General features: G+C 43.4%; 1 protein-coding gene across 1 annotated transcript in view; it reads left to right on the forward strand.

The window, feature by feature from the left end:
• The window catches only part of CDC5L (cell division cycle 5 like), a 75,866-nt gene that overhangs the window by 40,320 nt on the left and 12,485 nt on the right, over positions 1 to 23,061 (forward strand). The window contains exons 9-14 of the mRNA XM_068280155.1: positions 786 to 934; positions 2,640 to 2,802; positions 3,991 to 4,155; positions 6,245 to 6,325; positions 6,422 to 6,664; positions 10,021 to 10,218. Coding sequence (XP_068136256.1) covers positions 786 to 934; positions 2,640 to 2,802; positions 3,991 to 4,155; positions 6,245 to 6,325; positions 6,422 to 6,664; positions 10,021 to 10,218 — 999 coding nt within the window. The remainder of the gene's footprint in view (positions 1 to 785; positions 935 to 2,639; positions 2,803 to 3,990; positions 4,156 to 6,244; positions 6,326 to 6,421; positions 6,665 to 10,020; positions 10,219 to 23,061) is intronic.

Consider the following 23,061-nt stretch of genomic DNA (forward strand, 5'->3'; position numbering starts at 1 on the left):
ACACGGGATTAAGGGAGGGATTTAAAGAAACGCTACTGTGGATCCTTAAACTATTCCCAAGAGTCTCCATTGCCCGTCTCCCTAAGTACTACCTCCTTTGTGTTATAAACTCCCACATCTTAGCACCCCCCAAGCAACTACTATATCGTAACTTGCTATTCTACGCCAAGAAGTTAATTACCCTACACTGGAATCAGCCAACTCCACCTACGGCAGCAGAATGGGTTACCTATATTAACAAAGAAGTCCGCATCCTCAAAGAGGTTTTTGAAAGGCGTGGAGCTAATAAAAAATTTGAAAAAATCTGGTTTCGTTGGCTAGACGCAACCAACTTGCACCTCAGTTAGGTCAAAAGAAGAATTTGGTGTATCTGTGATTATCAGATACTACCTCCTGAACAATATCCTGTCGGGGGGGGGGGGGGGGTATCTTTGCTCTGCTGCAGCTGTATAGTTGTATAGGAATGTTTCTATGTTGTTATAGTTGTTCAGGCTGACTGTTTCAGCCTGTGTTGTATATTAAAATGCAAAATTTAATAAAAAAATTTGACTTTAAAAAAAAAGAAACGCTACTGTGAAGCAGTTATCCATATCCGTCTCACTTCATGTATCCTTGTACTGTGGTAACCAGTAATGGCCATTCAGTTGGCATAGTGACGGCCCTGTTTAGAACCCGTTGCATATCCGTCATATCCAAGTTTCTTACCTCTAGTGGAGTGTTACACGTCAGCAAGGGTGAGAATCTCTATTGTAAATCTGATTTTTTTTTTTTGTTGTGCATTTCAGGAAGCGCAGAACTTGATGGCACTCACCAACGTTGATACCCCTTTAAAAGGCGGGCTGAACACGCCCCTGCACGAGAGCGATTTCACTGGGGTGACTCCACAGAGACAAGTAGTGCAGACCCCAAACACTGTGCTCTCCACACCATTCAGGTAAGAATGCTGGCTTTTGTTTGTTTGCAGCATGTGCATCATGCTGATCCGGCAGCTCATTCTCTCACGGTAGCCATGGTAGCAAGGCAAGGAAAAATAAACTTGTTTAATAACCAGGTGACTAATCTGTCTGGAGAGTACTGCATAAAGGCTGTAGTCACCAACCAACTGCATTGCATCTCACAGCCAAGCAAATCAAGCAAGGGCAACTGTTAGCTCGGACAGATCTCTTGCTAATGGCAACATCGGCAGATGCCTGTACCCTGACACATTTGGTGCGTCCTAACCATGGCCAAGACCACCCTTCAAGGCTGCTTCAACCAAGAATATAGCTTGTGTATGGTTACCGTATGACCCCATTTAGCGATCATTAGCTGCACAGCAAATGCCACTGTAAAGCTCCGTAGACCACGGTCATTGGGGAAACTAGCAATGCCTGTCGGGTAACAAGTGAAATCCGTCGGCGTAAATTTGAATTCTATGACAGCACAACTGCGGATTGACAAAGCTTGAAAATGAGGACCCGGAAGTGCAGAATTCGCCACACGTAAGTGGATCGATCATTTTGATATCGTTCGGTACGAACAAGTTTCAGCAATTAACGTACAAACCCATCTGCCAGGATGAATTGGTCTACATGGATGATAATTGCTGTCTTTTGCAGTTGTTGGGTTCTCGGGCTGACCCATAGTTTTTGTTTCTGAGGAGAGCGGTCTAGCGTGAGTATGGAGCGTAACAATTGACAAACCATAGATAAGGGTAACATTAATTGAGAGTGTGAATGAGGCTTTTAAAATGATTCACAGCCGGTCAGTAAAGTGCACTGACTGCGCACCCTCATCTAAAGAAAAGGTACTTTTCCGTCAGCCGGGCGCAACCGCTAGGTGGCGCTAATTACTATTCCCCCTCCAGGCCGCCATGGATAGTAGGAAAAGATGTAACTGCTGCCTGGAGTTACATCTTTCTCTACTATCCATGGCGGCCTGGAGGGGGAATAGTAATTAACGCCACCTAGCGGTTGCGCCCGGCTGACGGAAAAGTATATAGGAAAAATCATCCTGAATACCTCTTACTATTGATCACCAGCAGTCATGTGACTGGTGCTGAGCGCCAATAGTTGAACACACTAGATGTTTCTGAGTGTGCTGAGGTAGGAGAGGCGTGGCCAAGCTGATGCTTGCCACACGTTGCAGTCAGCACATGGGGAGGGTGTGAAAAGCCTGCCACTCAAGTAGAGGTGGCAGGAGCAGATATCAGGCGTGTGGTGTTTGGGGAGGGGGAGTGGTCTAGTTTAATTAGAAAAAGAGGAATTCCTGAAGGCAGGGTCAAACTTACAAAACCTTCGGTCACCAGTCCGCTTCTTTTTCTGCAGCTCCCAGCTGCTCTATTGCATCCACTCTGCACAGTTCCCCATGCGTCACGTGATACGGGTCAGGTGACATGTCGAAAGCAGTACAAAGATGCAGAAATGCAGCTGCAGGAAGTGAAGAGGACTGGCGACCGGACGTTTTGTAAGTTGTTTCTGTTCCGCCCTGCTCTGCAATGCGCCCCCATAGCTCTGGTTAGTTTAGACTTCAGAATTGTTGCGTTTTGGGTTAATAAGGGCTTTACTGTATTATTATTTGGTTTGCTCGAAGTATTGAAATGCCTTTTTCTTTGTTGTATGTGAATCATTTAACCACGAGTAAATCTTCTTATCTTCTAGAACGCCCTCACAGAGCTCGGAAGGTTTAACCCCTCGTGGTGGCATGACTCCGAAGCCCGTCATAGGTGCCACCCCAGGCAGAACGCCACTGCGGGACAAGCTGAACATAAATCCAGAGGATGGATCTGTAGATTATAATGACCCCTCTTACATGAAACAATTGGTAAATTTAAATATTTTTTTTATACCAGAATATAATATAGCCTAGCCCAGGCCCTGACCCATTAAAGCTTGTGTTTAAAAGTTCTGCCTATGCCATACATGTCAAACTCCGGCCCGTGGGCCAATTCTGGCCATCAGGGCAATTACATTTGACCCTCAAGTGGTTTCCTCACTTTGCACTATATTTGGCCCGCTCTAGACCACCAGGGAAGCTATATTGGAGGTGAAGCCCCAGATCACCAGGGAAGCCATATGGGGCAGGAAGGGGGAAAGCACTAAACACTAGGAAACTGTATTGAGGAGGGTGGGGGCCTCTAGACACCAGGGAACTGTATAGGGGTTGGAGGAGGGGTGTCAGCTCGGCATTAGACACCTGGGAACTTTTTTAAGGGAAGAAGGTGACCAGTAGACATTGAGGTCGGCCCATGACTAGGTCCCAGCGTACAATTTCGTCCCACTTTGTATTTGAGTTTGATAACCCTGGTCTATGCCAACTTACTTTGTATTTATTATCAACTTTTGGTAACCTTACAGTTTGTACAAAGGGCAAAGTTTAGATTCATTTTTCAGGTAAAAATGGGTGGCCACTTATTAAATTGAATCAGTTGATATTTGACTATAAACAATTTAAGCTTATTTGAGGCTGGTACATTTTTACCTGCTTGTGACTGCACAGTCCTGCTCTGCACAAGAGGAAAAAAAAAGCAGTGTGCTGCTGAGGATCAGTGGAGCTGTCACGTAAAAGCTCTTTTGCTTATTTTGCTTTCCAGACAGTCCTATCTGTTATCTGTACATCAAAGAAAATTCCCCCCCCCCCCTTTTTTTAACAGAATTTTTTTTTTTTAGCAGTTGTGAGTGCGGCAAATCAATAGGTGCAGACGGGAATATTTTAGCTAATTCTGCTTTAGCTGACATGCAACTAAATGGCTAAATACAGAGTTGGAACAGATTCAATAGATGTAATTCTACTTTTATTTACATTTATTATTTATTCTTATGTATGAAGCACACCTGCTACACTTCTTAGCCAGACAGTGCCCCCTTTCCCTAAATGTCTCTACCCCCAGGTTTCTGTGTCACTTTCTTGCTTCCAGCCTGTATAATGTAATATACTGGGAGGCCACAGTTGAAGGCTCTTCCGGTTTAAGTTTCACTCCTGTCTTGACTTCTGCATTATGTTTCCACCCAGGAACGAGAATCTCGGGAACATCTTCGTCTTGGTTTAATGTCTCTGCCAACTCCGAAGAACGACTTTGAAATTGTTCTGCCCGAAAATGCAGAAAAGGAGCTGGAGGACAGAGACAACGAGGAGTCATTTATAGAAGATGCAGCTGATGTGGAGTCTCGCAAACAGGTGGGTGTAATGTACATAACTGCACAGGAAGTAGTTAGTGTGACTAGTGCTTTATCAAGGATGTGTGATCTTATAATGGGAAGTTCTCCTGACCATCCTCCCTTTTTTGCCATTTAAAGGGAACCTAAACTGAGAGGCCCATGGATGTTTCCTTTTAAACAATACCAGTTGCCTGTCAATCCTGCTGATCTCTGTGGCTGCAGTAGTGGCCGAATCACACACCTGAAACAAGCATGCAGCTAATCCAGTCTGACTTCAGTCAGAGCACCTGATCTGCATGCTTGTTGAGGGGCTGTGGCTAAAAGTATTAGTGGCAGAGGATCAGCAGCAATAATATTGGGAAATTAGGGAAATATGTTTTTATTATTAACCACCTTCTTTTCCTGAATTAGGTTTTACCTTTTTCTCTGCTCTTTATCCTCCCTTCTATAACTTTCCGAATGATTGTTTGTCGCCACGGCTCCAGACTGGAGATAAATACCAGACCTCTCACTTGCTTTACTGCATGCTCTAATCTTTGTGAATTGACGTATTAAGCTGGCTAGTTGATAATTAACGTCATTCATTAGTTATTTTCGAGGCGGCACAGGGAAACTTGGGAGCATCATGCGTTGCCATAAATCATAACGGGAATTATGACTGTAGCGGCACTCAAACAGTAATGTGGGCGCTGTCAAAAGACGGAGACCAAACTACTATAAAAACTGCGTAATTCCTCCGCCAGCAACAGCTGGCAGCTGAATTATTGTCTTTCCACCTGTGTCCATGGCGGCCTGGAGGGGGGGAATAATTCACACCGCAGCCTGGAGGGGGAGGAGGAATAAGTACTACTCTCGGCTTATACTCAAGCCAACAATTTTTGCCAGGTTTTTTTAGGTAAAAGTTGGGTGGGTCGGCTTATACTGGAGTATACACGGCAATTCACGCCGCCGAGACTTTTGCAGGATCAGGGTGAGCCCTTGTCTGACATGACCCTGCAGCCAAATTTCCCGGCGCCGTTTTTGCATGTATGCAGTTATTTTAGTTTTCCGTGCGGTAACAGCCTTACTTAATTGACTTTTTACAAAATGTTCCGTAAAATCAACTGTTTTCTGCATTACCGCATGCGGTAATGCTTTGTGAATTAAGCCTTTTGCATCAGAAAATAACTTCCACAAACGCGGGGTCTGCTTCCAATAGTGCGGCCTTGAAGTGCTTAAAGAGGAACTGTCGCGAAAATCTTAAAATTTAAAATACATACACATAAGAAGTATTCCACAAAGGACCGACACCACACAAAGTATCTGTAGCTCTTTAAGATTTAATGAATGCAGACATGATTACAACAACAGACATGCTGTTTCGGCCTCCTCTGGCCTTTGTCAAGTTGCTCAATAGTCATGTCTGCATTCATTAAATCTTAAAGAGCTACAGATACTTTGTGTGGTGTCGGTCCTTTGTGGAATACGTATTGTTGTGACCCCCAGGTACCGGGATGAGGACCGTGGCACACCAATTTCTTTATTTTGAGCCTTATTGTGGAGCTCCTGGACGCTTGTGAAATACACATAAGAAGTAAATTTCTCCCATGGTAAAATGAGCCATAAATTACTTTTCTCCTATGTTGCTGTCACTTACAGCTTACAGTAGGTAGTAGTAATCTGACATTACCGACAGGTTTTGGGCTAGTCCATCTCTTCATGGGGGATTCTCAGCATGGCCTTTATTCTTTATAAAGACACTCCCTGAAAATTAATAATACAAATATGCTGGCCAGCCTCCCTGCTCGCTGCACACTATTTTGGCAGTTGGACGGAGCAACTGCCATTCACTAAGTGCTTTTAAAAATAAAGAAAACCCTGAGAACCCCCCTATGAGATGGACTAGTCCATAACCTGTCGGTAATGTCAGATTTCTACTTCTTACTGTAAGTGATAGGAAAAAAGTAATTTATGGCTCATTTTGCTTTGGGAAAAATGTACTTCCTATTTGCATGTTTTAAATTTTAAGATTTTCGCGACAGTTCCTCATTAAGCATCCCTGTGCTTCATACCTGATGCATGTTTATGTAAATAGTATTAAAATGTGTTTTCTTTTTTTTCTTTTCTAGGCCGTAAGAGATGCGCAGCGCGCCAGAGAGTTAAAGCAGAGGCACAGAGCAGTGCAGAGGGCGTTGCCGAGACCTACAGAAGTAAGCCAGGCCTGTTCCTCTGTTCTCATTCGCTATCCTGATCAGACAGCTGACAGCACCTGACATTCGCCCCTTTCCTGTTTGTTGTCCTCGCAGGTAAATGAGACAATCCTGCGGCCTGTGAATGTAGAGCCACTGACTGACCTGCAGATAGCGGAGGAGATGATCAAGAAGGAGATGATCACCATGCTGCATTACGACTCTCTCCATAATCCGTTCGGTGACAGCACAGCCAGTAAGAAAGGCAAAATGCCCAGCGCTGTCGCAACCAGTGCGGAGCACGTGGCGTATCTGGAGCAGAACCAGTATGACAAGATGACTGAGGAAGAGCTGAAATTTGTAAGACGCTTTTCTTTTTTCTGACTTTTATATTACTATCAAAAACAGAAGTTCGCCTTCTTAAAGTGTAACTGTCGGGCATAAAATCAAAAATCAATTCTTTATTTTTATCTGGTAAACAAGTAATACGGATGCTAATCAGGCAATCCAAAAGCTAAAATCTATTTTACTTTTCTTGTTTATAAATGATCATTCCCCAGTTTACCTGACTCTTATTTGGTACGTTGCCGCACAAAGGAAGCTGCAGGGCATTCTGGGTTGTCTTTTTTTGCTTCTTTATTTCCCCTCTGACTTATCTAATGTACGGTAGCAAAAAAAGGACAACCCAGCATGCCCTGCAACTTCCTTTGTGCGGCAACGTACCAAATAAGAGTCAGGTAAACTGGGAATGATCATTTATAAACCAGAAAAGTAAAAGAGATTTTAACTTTTGGATTGCCTGGTTAGCATCCGTATTACTTGTTTACCAGATAAAAATAAAGAATTGATTTTATGCCCGACAGTTACTCTTTAAAGAACAAGCGACACCCATGCTAACCTAGTAATAAAAAACACATATAAGTAGATAAATACTACTTCTACTTACATAACAGATGTATTGTGCTATCCACGTAATGATTCCTGTGAATTTTATAAAGGAAAAGCAGAAAATCCTATTCTAGGCAGTGGCCATCTTGCCAAGCTAATGCTGACATCATATCCTCCCTGACTCTTGTTCCCCCCCCCCCCCCTTCTCTTGCTCATTGTGTATTCATTAGCTGCCCTCCTCCCAGAGTCTTCAGACACTCCCACTGAGGTGTATACTAGGAACTGCACTGTCATTTTTTTTTTCTCCAATCGCTGAGTCACCTCAGCCTTGCTTGTAAACACGAGTAGAGGTGTTTCGGATAAGAAGCTAGGCAGGAAAAAAAATGGAAGAGGAGGAATATATTATAGATAAAAAGAACCCCCAGCATTCAACTTTTTGGCACTGACTACTAAAGGGCCAGTGCTCCTAAAGTATGTGATAACTCCAAACCAAAACAGCAGAAAAAGCTTTTGATGCAGGATTAGCATCTTTATCACTTAATACACTCAGACCAGTTGCTGTTTAAATTTGATTTTTATGGTGACAATCCCACTTTAAAGGATACTCAAGGTGATGTGACATGATGAGATAGACGTGTATGTACAGTGCCTAGCACACAAGTAACTGTGCTGTGTTCCTTTTTTCTTTCTCTGCCTGAAAGAGTTAATCAGGTTCGTAAGTGGCAGTTCCTGTCTGAGTCAGGACTGGGTCAGACTACAGTGTGACCCTCACTGGATAAGAAATTCCAACTATAAAACTTTTTCCTAGCAGAAAATTGCTTCTGAGAGCAGGAAAGAGATAAAAAGGGGCTATAGTTCATTAGATTTTAGCTCTGGCATACTTCAATGAATGAGTCATTGAGCAGAACTAATAAAACAGTAAAAAGTAGATTTAAGTATAAAGTTAAACTGTCTCTAAAAAATAATTTCATTAGTTTTTCAGTTTGGGTGTCCTTTAAAACAGAAGGTATTTACAATTATTCAGTTTGGCGTGAGCCCTGAGCTGTCGTCCATGATGCATCACTGCTGAATAAGCAAATCATCTCTTTGGTTTCCCGGTAAACCACACCTCCAGAACCGCTGAAATGGACTGATAGGTCAGCTTGTTAAAGGAGAACTGTAGTGAGAGGTATATGGAGGCGGCCATATGTGTTTCCATTTAAGCAATACCGGTTGCCTGGCTATCCTGCTAATCCTCTGCCTCTAATACTTTCGGCCATAGGCCCTGAACAAGCATGCAGCAGATCAGGTGTTTCTGACAATTTTGACAGATATGACAAGGATAGCTGCATGCTTGTTTCTGGTGTGATTCAGACACTTCTTCAGCCAAATACACCAGCAGGGCTGCCAGGCAACTGGTATTGCTTAAAAGGAAATAAATATGGCAGCCTCCATATACCTCTCACTACAGTTCTCCTTAAATATTACAGAGCCACACTAATCCAACATGCATACAGACTGTTTCGGATTGGTTGATCCTCATCAGTGCATGGCATAAATTAATATGGCTCTATGGGGTAGGACTTGTAACGCCCAGAGTTAGAGTGCCCAGCAAGCTCAGGGAGAACCAGAACTCCTAGGAGTGTGTAAGGGACTAAAAGAGAGGCTTTTCGGTCTCTTTTAGCCCCCTTCACACTCCTCTGAGTTCTGGTTCTCCCTGAGCTTGCTGAGTACTCTGTAACTTCTATATACCTATATTATATTAACCTAAAGCGAAAATAAACATATGGATAATAAATAGAACGTTAGTAGCAAAGAGAAGTTTAAAACTTAATTTTATTTTCAGATATATAGCTTTATTTATAACATTTCATCAGACTTTCAGCTGCAGTTTTAGTATTCTAAAATACGCTGTATTTTAAGCTGCAAAACAAAGGAGAAATAATGACTGCAGTAAAACCTTATCTCAAGCTGTCCCTCACTGTTTCTTGGTTGTGTAAAGTGTACTAGAGAGACCTCACTATGCACAGATTTTTTTACTTACCCAGAACTTCCTCCAGCCCCATAAGCTCGGATGCGTCCCCAGTCATCCTCCTGTGGGCTGCCGTTCATCCGCAATCATCCCTGGTAAAACGGGCTCAGTCGCATCCAGACTGGGTCTTCTGCGCATGCGCGGACCTCCAACGCCTGCGCAGTAGACCCGGACTGACGCAATTGAGCCAGTTTCCGGGGCTGATCGCAGCTGAATGGCAGTCCACTGGAGGACAGGGAGGGACGCATCCAAGCTTATGGGGCTGGAGGAAGCCCCGGGTAAGTAAAAAAAATCTTTGCATAGTGAGGTCTCTGGTATACTTTAAACTCTTCAAAAAACAGGACCGAGTTCCACCACGTTCGACTAGCTCAGATAAACTGATTTGCATAGATAACAAGTCTTCCTGCACTGGAAAACAATGAGACTATTTTCGTTGCTACTTTTAATTTGCTGTTTAAATATTAAGATCGATATTAAGGACTTAAATCGATTGAAAGATTGATCTGCAATGCTGGCCTTAAGTTTGTAGTCAAATAACTGATCGTAATATTGAGTGAGAACAGATTACCTGGCCCATAAGATCGGTCATTCTTATTATGATGTGTATGGGCTCTGATAGCAAGCATAGTTCATTGCCTGCCTCTGGTGACATCACAGGAATTTGGGGGGGGGGGGGGATGGGGGCACAGCAATAGCATGCTCTGACCTCCATGCACTATCCAGTAATAATAACAATAATAGGGGGGTTGTCTGGAGTACATGGAGTGAATTCTGGATCGCTGATTGGTTCCTGAGTCTTGTTGCTTCCTGTGTTCAGGCAGAGGATCTTCTGAAGCAAGAGATGGAAGTGGTGAAGCAAGGCATGGGGCATGGTGACCTCTCTATTGATGCCTACAATCAGGTGTGGGAGGAATGTTACAGCCAGGTCTTGTATCTGCCAGGACAGGGCCGCTATACCCGAGCCAACCTGGCCAGCAAGAAGGACAGGATAGAGTCCCTGGAGAAGAGGCTGGAGGTGAGTGCTTATCCCTCCTCTAGGTGGTCATTGTGGTGTTTTTGTTTGTTTTTTATACATTGCTGTTTGGAAGATTACTTATTAATTAAATGTATGCACTGTGTATGCTTAAATATAAACCAAAATTAATAGTCCTCATAGTACAGTATATCAAATCTTGGTTTGTATTTAGGTCTGTGTATAATAAATCCCCTGTGTTGCAGCGTCCTCTTCCTGTGTTTCCATGCTTTTGTGTAGCACGCATGCGCTGCACGTGGGAGGCACTTAGACCAGGACGGGCGTGGGCGCGCGTGCTGACATGCAGCGCCGGTCACAGGGGCGGGAGGGGGGTTGTGAAGGAGGCCTAGAGCCCATTATATTAACAGGCTTGGGTCCACTAGTTATTCCATATTTTCCCCTGGTTGCTTATTTGTACAGTACTGTATATCCAGCACCGGTGCCATTCTTCTTGTCTTACAAATGTTGTCAGGCATCCACTCACTTGTAACCAGCTTGAAGAGAGCAGCAGACCATGGCTTTCACACTGACATATGACGCATGCTCCGCCCACTGACATGACACAAGGCACTGCCCACTGACATATGACATATCCACTGACATATGACGCATGCACCACCGTTTCCTATATCCAATGTCAGCATCATATAGGGGCCAAAAATCATGTTTACTATAACAGAAGTTTTATTTTATCAGAGTTTACTATATCAGGCATTGCTCCCATAGACTTATCATGGAGATTGGCCGGGACCTGGAGAGGTAGTTTACTATACCCAAATGTTTACTATACCAGAGTTTATTATGACGATATTATACTGTAGTGTATTTTATGTGCTTTAGTATACTATTATGGGATTCTGGTATTCTACTGTAATGCGGAGGGATGCTATCGTATTAGTTCATCACCAAGCAGTATTTAAAGCGGATCCAAGATGAAAAACGAACTATAACAAGTAACTTGTCTATATATCTTATCTGAAGTTTAGATAGTTTACACAGAAAATCTAGCTGCAAACCGCTTTAATAGAATATGATTGATTATTCCTGTGATACAATGACAGCAGCCGTGTTGTTTGTAAACATTACACAGAAGCAGGCTTATCTGTATCTTGAGCAAAAAAAAACCCTAATCTCCTCCTCCCTCCTTCCCTCTGCCTCTGAAATCTCCGGCTAGTAACACCTCCTCCTCCTCCTGCCCAGACTGAGCTCCCAAGAACCCTTGCTACTGCCAAGGCTCTCTGAAAACCTGTGGGCGTGGCTTCTTTAGTTTATAGGGAATTAGAGTATTAAAACAAAAACAAAAAAGTATTTGGCTTGAGGAATGCCCTGTAAACAATAGGAAAGGAACAAAACTATGCAATGAGTAAAAGTTCATCTCGGATCCACTTTAAATTTAGGTGTGGTACGCATGAACAAACATTTATTCCTAATCAGCAAAACAATCCAATCAAAAGTGCCAGATCTTGATGTGGCTATGCTAGGTACACATGATGCAATTTTACAGATTTACTGTCAGACTGATTATTTCTAACCCGTCCAATCTGATTTATTTTCCGATATTTTTTTCTCCATTCTCTTCTATGGAAAATGGATCAGAAATCAGATCGGACATGTTGGAAATAATCGATCTGACAGTAAATCTGTCAGGAAATTGTATTGTTGGTGCCCCTTCATGGGCTTAGGAGTGGAGCCATATCATAGTTGCTGCAAACAACCAACTTCACGTAAAAAGACTACTGGAGACCAAGTCAAACAATGAGTCTTTCCAATGACGTTGTCCGCACACCAATATTGCAAACGACCAACTCTTATAAATGCTGTGATCGCAAGCGTAAGTGACATGCAGGACATGCGTGCAATCTAGAATAATGTCGATTAAATGACATTGTACACATGCGGCCAACTGCATGCTATCCGCCCAACAGTCCTCTGAGTTGATCTGCCTGCTGATGATGATATACATGTGCATGCCTTGTTTTTCCAGCAGATGGCAGCATTGTCCTTCAGATGTTATGTAACCTTCAGTTTTGGCTACTTGATCTTTTCTCGCCAGTTTTAAGACGCTGTTAAAACAATTGGGTTAGCTTCTATCCATGTTCCATTAGTTCTAAACAGCCTTTTCTTTTCTTCTTGATGTAACATGAGAATATTATGTATCCTCTGATCTCAGCTGGAAATTACAGTCCGTGTACTGCGATTCAGAGCCAAGATTTCTAGAGCCACATATTGGATAATGGCACGCCCGTTACACAATAGAGATCCGCTATACACACGTCCGCTGTATAATGCTTGCTGGGTAAGCAACGACTGAATGATGAAATTATAGGGTGGATGGCTCAGCATAGTATTGGCGGTGCCATAACGCAAGTCACGCCTCCATTGTCTTTGTTAAACCAGCAGGGACAGCCATACTATCCCAGGGAAAAAAATGTATATAAGCAGAGAGATATTTTTTCTACTTACATAACATGTATTATTCTGGCCACGGTTTCATTTCAGTGAATTTTATATAGTAAATAAAGAGAAACCAGTTTCAGGCATTTTCCATCTTTACCACATCTGACTGAAGCCAATCCTAATGTCATGTCCTCCCTTACTCTTTCTCCCCCCCCCCCAGAAACTGCACTGTCATATCTAGCTTGCTTTGTAAAGCGCAGCATCGATCATATTCTGCAGCACCACACTGAACTGCCCTCAGCCAATCAGTGAGGAGCAGGAATATGGAACGGGAGAGAGCAAGCTTTCCTTGGCAATTTGCTAAATAAAACCAGGCTGCCTGAGGCATTAAACATCCTGTTGCCATTAACAGTTGCAAACAGGACGTTTTATTAGGGTGCATTGCCACTAACTGGTTAAATTGCTGATCTCATAATCTTGAATTATGGAAAACCGAACTCTATCAACAAGCTTCACTTGTTTGTGGCATTCAGGAGCAGTTTTGGGTGAATCCCTTGATGGTGTGAGCAGTGGGGGCCCACCTGTGCCCTCCTTTTGGTGTCGCATGTGGGGTTGGGGGTCCTAGGTGGTGGCAGAGCCCGGGACCCCCACCTGTCACGTGCACCAGTGTTTGTGTAGCTATCCTATGAGCGCAGGGACAGTGGTCATGTGGTGTGCTTGGATATTTAAGCTGTCTGGAAGCCGGATATGCTGATTATGAAAATCAATAGGGATGATCACCCCTTAAAATTGGGCAGAAGACGTGTTTCAATAAGACCTGAGTGAAGGCTGCAGTCTTGTTTCTCCTGTACAATAGAAGACAATGTTGCTGGAGATGCCCAATTCACATTAGGCGCTTTGTGTTATGCTATTGCCGGCATCTTAAAGGGAAGGTCCAAGCAAAATAAAAAAATTAGTTTCACTTACCTGTGGCTTCTACCAGCCCCATGCAGCCATCCTGTGCCCTCGTAGTCACTCACTGCTGCTCCAGTCCCCCGCTGGCAGCTTTCCGACCTCGGAGGTCAGGGCCACATTGCATACATTTTTACGCATTCCCACTAGTGCAGGAACATTAACACATACGTTTTTACGCATTACTGGTTCAATGCGTAAAAATTTACGCATTAAAGCAGTAACGCGTAAAAACGTATGTGTTAATGTTCTTAACTAGCGGGAATGCGTAAAAACGTACGCAATGCGGCCCGCCGACCTCCGAGGTCGGAAAGCTGCCAGCAGGGGACTGGAGCAGCAGTGAGTGACTATGAGGGCACAGGATGGCTGCATGGGGCTGGTAGAAGCCCCAGGTAAGTGAAACTCATTTTTTTTATTTTGCTTGAACCTCCCCTTTAAAGGAACAGTATCGATTAACATGTTGTTTTTTTTTCAATTGAGATAGGAATTGTTTGGGAAGTGCTGCTAAGTACTGGTGTATACATTTGACTGGTAACCTCTTTCTTTGCGGTTATCAAAATACTTTCACACTTTACTGACCAAAACTGATAGCAGAATGAGCCATGAGGGGAGGGGAAATTCCCCTCACACTTCATCTGTTAACCCTGTGTGTAACACTGTGTGTGTGAAAGAAAGCTCTCAGCAACTGCAGTGTCCTGTATCTCTGACTGAAGTGTCTGAAGAGAGCAGAGGAACTGTAACTTGCTATAAACATTTGTAATTGTCTGTGACACCACAGCTTTTCATACTTTTTTTTTTGCTTTCAGAGAAAAATACTCTGTAGTCTGATATGCAACACTGGCTGTGCATTGAAGCAAACACCCCTTCTGCAAATTATTTGTTCCAAATAAAGCTAAATCCTACACTCAATGAATTTCAGCTTTTGCATGTGATATTTAATATGAAAAGTAGGAAAATGTTTACACAGCTGCTTAGACATTTGTACATTGTCATTTTAGAACACTTGGTTTGATAGTGTTCCTTTAAGTTCTCTTTGTGTACAACAAGTATCTAATTTGGTGCCAACACTTGGTGGTGCAAGTGGTAAATATGACAACTATGTGTTTCACATTTACAGGTAGTCCCCGGTTAACGAGCGAGAATGGGACTGTAGGTTCATTCTTAACCTGAATCTGTTCTTAAGTCGGAACACGGTGCCATCTTTACCCCCTGTACCTCATCTGTGCCTCCAGTGTCACCTCTGCCCTCTGTGCCTGCTTATACAAGTTTAAGACATTTTTCTTTGATTTTTTTTTTATTTTTTTTCAAAGTCAAATTTGAAAAAAACAAATTCACTTGTTCCCATGGCAACACAGAATCCATGCCGTTCGTATCGGTGGGGCGTTCATAAGTCGGGCACTACCTGTATTTAACATTTGTACCACATTGGCATCTTTTATACACGGTACTGAACCTATTAGAGCAGTCTTTCTTACCCTTTTACCCTGGAGTAACCCTTCAAAAAAATTTTGGATCTCACGGAAGCCCTCTATTAGCGGTGGGAGTGGGGATTTATTTTGCAGGTGGCCCGGTTTTTAAAGGTGTGGCTAGAAATACGATTAAAGCATAGCAGCTGAGAAAAATATAGGCGAAACGAGAAGGGGGGGGGGTGTATGGTGAGCTGTCCTGAGGCTCACCGCTCCCCCTGGTCTCCTTTCTGCCCCTCCGATGCTGCTAATTGCCCTCCGGCACCCTCTTCCGGGTCGCCAAATTCGAGCATCACTGCACCTGCATTGGCCTAGCTTTGCGCGTCCCACAGTGTGCTCTGCGCATGCCACAATTATGTAACCTTTAACTGTAACAGCCTTTTAGTTATTCGACTAGTAGAGACACAAAGGGACACCGGGAGCCCAATATTGTGTGTTACTGTACTAATATCTGGTCTAGCGTAGATAATAGTATACTCACAATTGTGGGTTGCTCCAAAGTGCAACCACCACTAATGCATGTGGAGAAAAACGTCTCCACTCGGCCTTATAGGTCGCTGCTCCCGAAACAAAAAAACACCCTATATAAATATAGTGGTGTTGACCCCTCCAAGTGGGGTAAGGCTCTAGCATAAATCACTGTAGATATCAAATTAGACCAGGTTTTTCAGGAGGTAAGAATGACACGTCTTACCTGGTATGAAGACTCCTATCTCTTGTTAATAACCCACTATATTTGACCTGAAGAAGCGACTGTAAGGTCGTGAAACGCGTTGTCCAAGTTGGAAATAAATCGATTATGTTTATCGATAACTCTGTCTGAGTCTTCATACCAGGTAAGACGTGTCATTCTTACCTCCTGAAAAACTGGTATAATTTTGTTATCTATGGGCGCCTCTTACAGTGTTTTATGCTAGCCTTCTAGTTAAGCTCCCATTCCATGTTCCTCCTTTATAGTGCTACCTATTATTATACCATAGTAGTCTGTGTTAGTGTTTCTTATAATAGTTCCTCACTAGCATGCCGGTTTTTTTTATCACTGCACTCCTTATTACTCTGGTCCATAATGTAGCCCTTCTTTCTATGGAGAGTCCGCGGAGGTACTTTTTTACCTCAGCAACTGAGGCCGTTGTCAGCGGAGGGAGAAATGCCAGGGAAACCCTGCAATGTTCTTAACCACTTCATTCTATCTGGATGGATATATCTGCCCATGAGGCTCGTGTTAGCGCACTCCCGCTGCCTGCCATTGGACAGAGCAACTGCCATTCACTAAGTGCTTTTAAAAATAACAAAAACCCTGAGAACCCCCCATGAGAAGATGGGCTAGTCCAAAATCGGTAATGTCAGATTTCTACTACTTACTGTAAGTGACACAAACATAGGAGAAAAGTAATTTATGGGTTATTTTACTCTGGAAGAAACATACTTCTTATTTGTATATGTTTACATATATTTTAAATAATACAATACATTACAATAACATTTCTATAGCGCTTTTCTCCCATAGGACTCAAAGCGCTTAGGCTCTCTCAGATTCAGTAATTGGTAGTAGGATGAAGTATTCACACAACAAAAGTTATAATTCTGCAAATGCCAAACTGAACAGATGGGTTTTCGGTCTGGATTTAAACACAGCCAGGGATGGAGCTGTCCTGATCTGTTGAGGTAGGGAGTTCCAAAACGTAGGGGCAGCATGACAGAAGGCTCTGGGAACAAAAGTTTCCAAGTGGACTCTGGGTATGACTAGATTATTAGAACCTGTGGATCTGAGAATTTTAAGATTATCGCGACAGAGGTCCTTTAAGGAGCCCTGGGGCTTCACGGAACCCTGGTTGAGAAAGCCAGTATGAGAATGACTATAAAAAAATGTCTTGTAATCCCAGAACTGATGGTGTTTCTGCTAGCCAGTGGCAGCTGCTTGTGTTTCCGGATATTTGTCTTCTCCTGGGCCGGGGCTGCCGTGTGAGCTGTGTGCAGAGCATCTATGAGCAGCTGCTGGCAGTAATGCTGCAGCTCACAGGCAGATAGCATGGCAGCGTCCTCTGAGTCAGCTGGCAGAGGCCTGCATGCTCTGGTTTGCATTAGGCCTCTCATAGTCTCTATTAGTAATCACCGGGAGACGCACTGATTGACAGCAAGTGGACAGGCTTCTCCAGCAGGAGATTGAAGCTGCTGGCACTGACAGTGGTTATTAGTTTGGCAGCACAGAGACCCTGAGCTGGCACACTCACAAATGTGCACAGTAAAATCCTACGCCCCCGGCAGGCATGTCAGAACCAATCAGCTATTGTGTTGGAGACTGGCGAGATTTATGCTTTGTGGACTGCAGGGATTGTTTATTTCGGATGCTGGAATGGTTGTTCTGAGTCCTGAGATTGTTCTGACCTTAAAGAGCATCTGTGAGTAGAAAAACTGTAAAAGATAGATACTTCAGTAGAGAGAAGTCTCTGGATAATACAAAGGCTTCCACCATCTTCCTCGACTGCACCAATCCAGCGATGGAACACTCTGTACATATTCGACAAGAGGTTGTCGAGTATGTTCTAGTGGCCACGCTCCTGTCCATTTACGAGCGTGGCCACGCTGTGCAGGCACAAGTATGGCCTGCGCAATAATGCATAGCGGCTCATGCAGTGCAGGCACGCTCTTATACTGATAGGATGCGGCCACGAAGAAAAAGAGGGTCCTGGTGAGGAGCGTTGGGGTGGATGAGGAGTGGAGAAGCCTTTGGATCATCCAGCACCTTTTCTCTACTGCAGGGTTGTCAAACTCAGTCTTCATCACAGCAGCTCCGGCTGCAGATCTCCTGTGCTGATGGGGCAGTGCATGGCTACAGGAAAATAGAGACACAAATAGACTCCAGTGCTGGCCTGTGGACACCATTTCCCTGTAGCCCTTCTGACAGATTTCAGAGACAGATGACTGAGACCGCAGATGTTGAGAGTGGGCGGATCAAAGGGGTGGCTTCACTTTTTTTCACTTAAGAGGAAGGTGATGTTAAGGCGGGGCGGGCTACAGTACAAAGGAGCTGAGCAAAGGCGTGGCTGAGGGACATACAATGTTAATGACTGAAAACACGGCTGGGCTAAATTTTATGGTGCTGCAGGCCAGGTTTGTCCCATGAGAGTTTGACTCGTATGTTTTCCTGAGATATATAACTCTACTACCCCCCTCCCCGCTAGGTTTGCTTTAAAGGCCAATTCCACTTCTTTATGGTACTCACAGGAATAATTATAGATTAATGAGTTTATTGTTTAAAGCGGATCCGAGATGAAAAACTAACTATAACAAGTAACTTGTCTTTATATCTTATCTAAAGTTCAGATAGTTTACACAGCAAATCTATCTGCAGACTGCAAACAGCTTCAACAGTTTGATTATTTATTCCTGTGATACAAAGAGCAGCCATGTTCTGCTTGTCTTCATTACACACAGGCAAGCTGCTCTGCATCTCCACCCTCAGCCTGAAAAAACTTCACTCCCCTCTCCTCCTCCCCTCTGCCTCTGAAATCTCTGGCTACTAACCGCCTCCTCCTGCCCAGACTGAGCTCCCATAAGCCCTTGCTACTAAGGCTTAGGCCACATACACACATCAGACCATAGTCTTTAGAAAATGAAGGATCACAGACCAATCTTACCACCCTTCATGTAGTATGAGAGCCATACTCTACACAGTCTTTTCTATGGAGCTGAACTCCACATCAGAAAAAAAAATCTTGGCAAGATGCTGCACACACAGATGCTGCACAGACACAAAAGATCAGTATCTGCAAAAGATCTGTTCCTGCCAAAAATCCATTCCTGCAAATTGCATTCATAGTCTGAGATCTGCAGATCATCATACACACATGATTTAACTGACATTCATCTGCAGTTCAGATCCACCAGGATGGATTTTCAGATCTGCGGATGATTGCTTGATCTGCAGATGAATGTCAGTTAAATCATGTGTGTATCATGATCTGCAGATCTCATAGACTATCATTGCTATTTGCAGGAACGGATCTTTGGCAGGAACAGATCTTTTGCAGATACTGATCTTTTGTGTCTGTACAGCATCTGTGTGTGCAGCATCTTGCAAAGATTTTTTTTTTGATGTGGAGTTCAGCTCCATAGAAAACACTGTGAAGAGCAGGGGTGCCCACACTTTTTCGGCTCGCGAGCTACTTTAAAATTCGCCGAGGCTAGGAGATCTACCGATGTTTCAAATGCACCTCCCCCCCCCCCCCCCCCCCCCCCGGAAATGTAGTTAGGTATAGGTCCCTTCAGTATAGGCTAGCCGGGTATAGGTCCCTTCAGTATAGTTTAGCCGGGTATAGGTCCCTTCAGTATAGTTTAGCCGGGTATAGGTCCCTTCAGTATAGTTTAGCCGGGTATAGGTCCCTTCAGTATAGTTTAGCCGGGTATAGGTCCCTTCAGTATAGCTTAGCAGGGTATAGGTCCCTTCAGTATAGGTAAGCAGGGTATAGGTCCCTTCAGTATAGGTTAGCCGGGTATAGGTCCCTTCAGTATAGGTTAGCCGGGTATAGGTCCCTTCAGTATAGGTTACCTGGATATAGGGCCGGTGGCGTCCAGGTCTTCAGGCCTGGCTCCGTTGGGCAGCGTGAGTGGAGTCGGAGCTCGGAAGTTTTCCGCCTCTCCACCCGATTGGCTGCGCGCCTCTCCGAGTCCCGATTGGCTGCGCGCCTCTCCTCTCCTGATTGGCTGCGCGCCTCTCCTCTCCTGATTGGCTGCGCGCCTCTCCTCCCCTGATTGGCCAGGCTCTCTCCTCCCCTCCCCTGATTGGCCAGGCTCTCTCCTCCCCTCCCCTGATTGGCCAGGCTCTCTCCTCCAGTGGCCAGCAGCAGAAACTGCGATATACAGCTGCTGGCTGCTAAATTCAATGGGACGCGGCCAAGTGGCCGCGATCTACCGATCAGGCGGTCGCGATCTACCGGTAGATCGCGATCGACCTATTGGGCACCCCTGGTGTAGAGTATGGCTCTCATACTACAGGAAGGATGGTAAGATTGGTCTGTGATCCTTCATTTTCCAAAGACTATAGTCTGATGTGTGTATGAGCCTTTAGAGTGCCAAGACACTCTGGAGAAGCTGTGGGCGAGGCTTGTTTAGTTTACAGGGAATTAGAGATTTAAAATAAAACAAAAGAAGTAATTGGCTTGAGAAAATCTTTATAAACTATATGAAAGGAACACAATTATTAAGTAAAAGTTTATCTCGGATCCACTTTAAAAAAAAAAAAAAAAGGAAAGATTCCTAAGGTTGCCACATACAGTACAATTTTGTATTTTGTATCGATTGGCCCAATCCGATCCAATTTTCAGCTCATTGGTAGTGTTGAATAAATTGTTTGTGTTTTCAAGACACAATTTTTGGGGAAAAAGATTGTAAACTGTGAAAAAGTTTGTTGAATGGAAAAAACGTATTCACTTAATAATTAACTTTCGATTTTTTTGCTTTTTAGTAAGACTACCTTTTCCACAGTGAAGTTTTTCACATGGTCTATCTCTGAACATCTATCAGTATCTCATGCCATCATCATTTTCTTTTTATCACTACAATTACCACTGAACACCACATTGCTACTTATGCTGGATACACACCATGAGTTTCGCACGCGGCCGTCGATACGCGTCGATTCGATTATTTCCGAACGAATTTCGATGATTTTTAGGTCGAATGCCATGTAAAGTATGGCAAATCGACCTAACGATTAGGGATGGTCGGAATGCCAATTTCCGATTCCGCGGTAAATCCGCATTCCGTCATGTACCGATTACCGATTCCGCCTTCCGCTACCAATTTCCGCATTCCAATGCGGAATTTCCGCCGGAAATCGCGGAAATTCCGCCTGACTTTAACATCGATTTTCTCAAAAACTATAAGGTCTTTTTGAAAACTTTTTTTTGCATCTTGTTCAGAAGATTCTGTTTAATAAACCCTACAAATTTGGTGTTTCTAGGACTTACGGTGGCTTTGCTATTAACTGCTAAAGTCGGCGGATTTTTACTGTAATATAAAATGCAGAAAATAGGCAGCTGCATTTTACATTACAGTAAAAATCCACCGACTTTAATGGTTAATAACAAAGCCCCCTTAAGTCCTAGAAACACCAAATTTTCAGGGTTTATTAAACCGAATCTTGTGAACAAGATGCAAAAAAAAGTTTTCAAAAAGACCTTATAGTTTTTGAGAAAATCGATGTTAAAGTCGGGTGGAATTTCCGCGATTTCCGGCGGAAATTTCCGCGATTTCCGGCGGAAATCCGCCTACGGCACTTACATTACCGATTTCCGTATTCCGATGCGGAAATGCAATTTCCGATCGGAATTTCGGAAATTGCATTTCCGCGGAATCCGAATGAGCATCCCTACTAACGATCCATCGAAGCTTGAATCGGACATGTCGGAAATAATCGAATCGACGCGCATCGAACGCGGAAACGCATGGTGTGTATCCAGCATTAAAGCTTCATCTAACACACTTTTTGTTACTCCAACCACTTATTGATTTCGATCTACTAACCACTCATGCTGCCAGGACATAGGACCTGCGTCTGAGAAGAAAGCTGCTGCCAATCCCACACAAGCGACCATGCGGTCCCTGAACTTGATCAGCTCTGCAGTGACCCACATTGATCACTGTTAAAATGAGTAGCACTGATTATTGAAAACGCACACAGGAAGTTCATTACTTCCTGGTAGCAATCGTATGCACATGTGACCGCTTTCCCCCAGACGCCTCCCCCCCTTCCCTCTGTACCGTAGCTGTGATTGGTCAGTCAAAGGAATTATGCAATACCCTTGGTCCTTGTTGGCTGCAACAATTGGTCCAAGGGATTATGTGATCCCTTGACCAATCGGGGTTCTCCCAATCCCTCAATGATCAGTATTTAACCAGTTCACCCCCAAGGGTTTTTATCCTAACGGACCAGAGCAATTTTCAGTTGTCAGCGCTCCTCCCTTTTATTCCCTAATAACTTTATTACTACTTATCACAAGAAAATGATCTATACCTCGTTTTTTTCGCCACCAATTAGGCTTTCTGTGGATAGTATATTTTGCTAAGAATTTTTTTATTCTAAATGCATTTTAATGAGAAAAACAGAAAAAAAAAGAAAAAAAATCATTATTTCTCAGTGTTCAGCCTTTATAGTTTTAAAATTAAACATTCTCCTGTGGATAAAACAAACATGTTTTATTTGCCCAGTGGTCCCGATAATTAAACCGTTTAGATTATGTCCCTACCACAATGTATGGCGACAGTATATTATTTTGAAATATAAGTGGTTATTTTTCTGTTTGTTCTGGCCATAATTACAAGCCCCTATGTAATAAATTAAAATTAATTTTCCCCCATAAAATATAGAATAAAAAAAGCTGAGTCCCTAAGGCAACTATTTATTTTTTTTTTTTAAGCTGATTTTTTTTTTTTACAAGTGTTTTTTTGGGGGGGGAGGGTTGGAAGTGTAATTTTATTAATGATGTGTATATACTTGAAAATGTATGTATTTTGTAAGTGTAATATACTTTTTGGCCACAAGATGGCGCTGGTGAACACTCATAGGACGTGTTCACTTTTTTTTTTTTTTTTTTTTACACACTTTATTAAACTGTTACATTTCCTGTTTATGTGAATGGACGTAGCCGCTGTTTGCGGTCACGTCCATTCACTCCAGGCACTGCGATTGGGTAGAGGACTGTTCAGTCCTCTTCCCCAATCGCCCAGCACGGGATCCCGACGGTAATGGCGGCGGTAGCGGCGGACACACGGCGGGAGCAGCGGCGGGAATGCGCGACGTATTAAAACGTCATGTTGCTGTTAATAGCGGTAAGCATGACGTTTTAATACGTTAGGATGGCGGTAAATGGTTAAAAAAAATGATAGTATTTTTAAAAAAGTGATCAGGAGTATTTCTGATTTTTCTGTACAGCCAATCGTTTTCGTCGAATTGTGGTGAAATTGAACAGTAAAATTGTACCGTGTGTGACCACCTTAAAGAGACACTGAAGCGAAAAAAAATGATATTATG

This window comes from Hyperolius riggenbachi, chromosome 4 (genome assembly GCF_040937935.1).
Source record: "Hyperolius riggenbachi isolate aHypRig1 chromosome 4, aHypRig1.pri, whole genome shotgun sequence".
NCBI lineage: Eukaryota > Metazoa > Chordata > Amphibia > Anura > Hyperoliidae > Hyperolius > Hyperolius riggenbachi.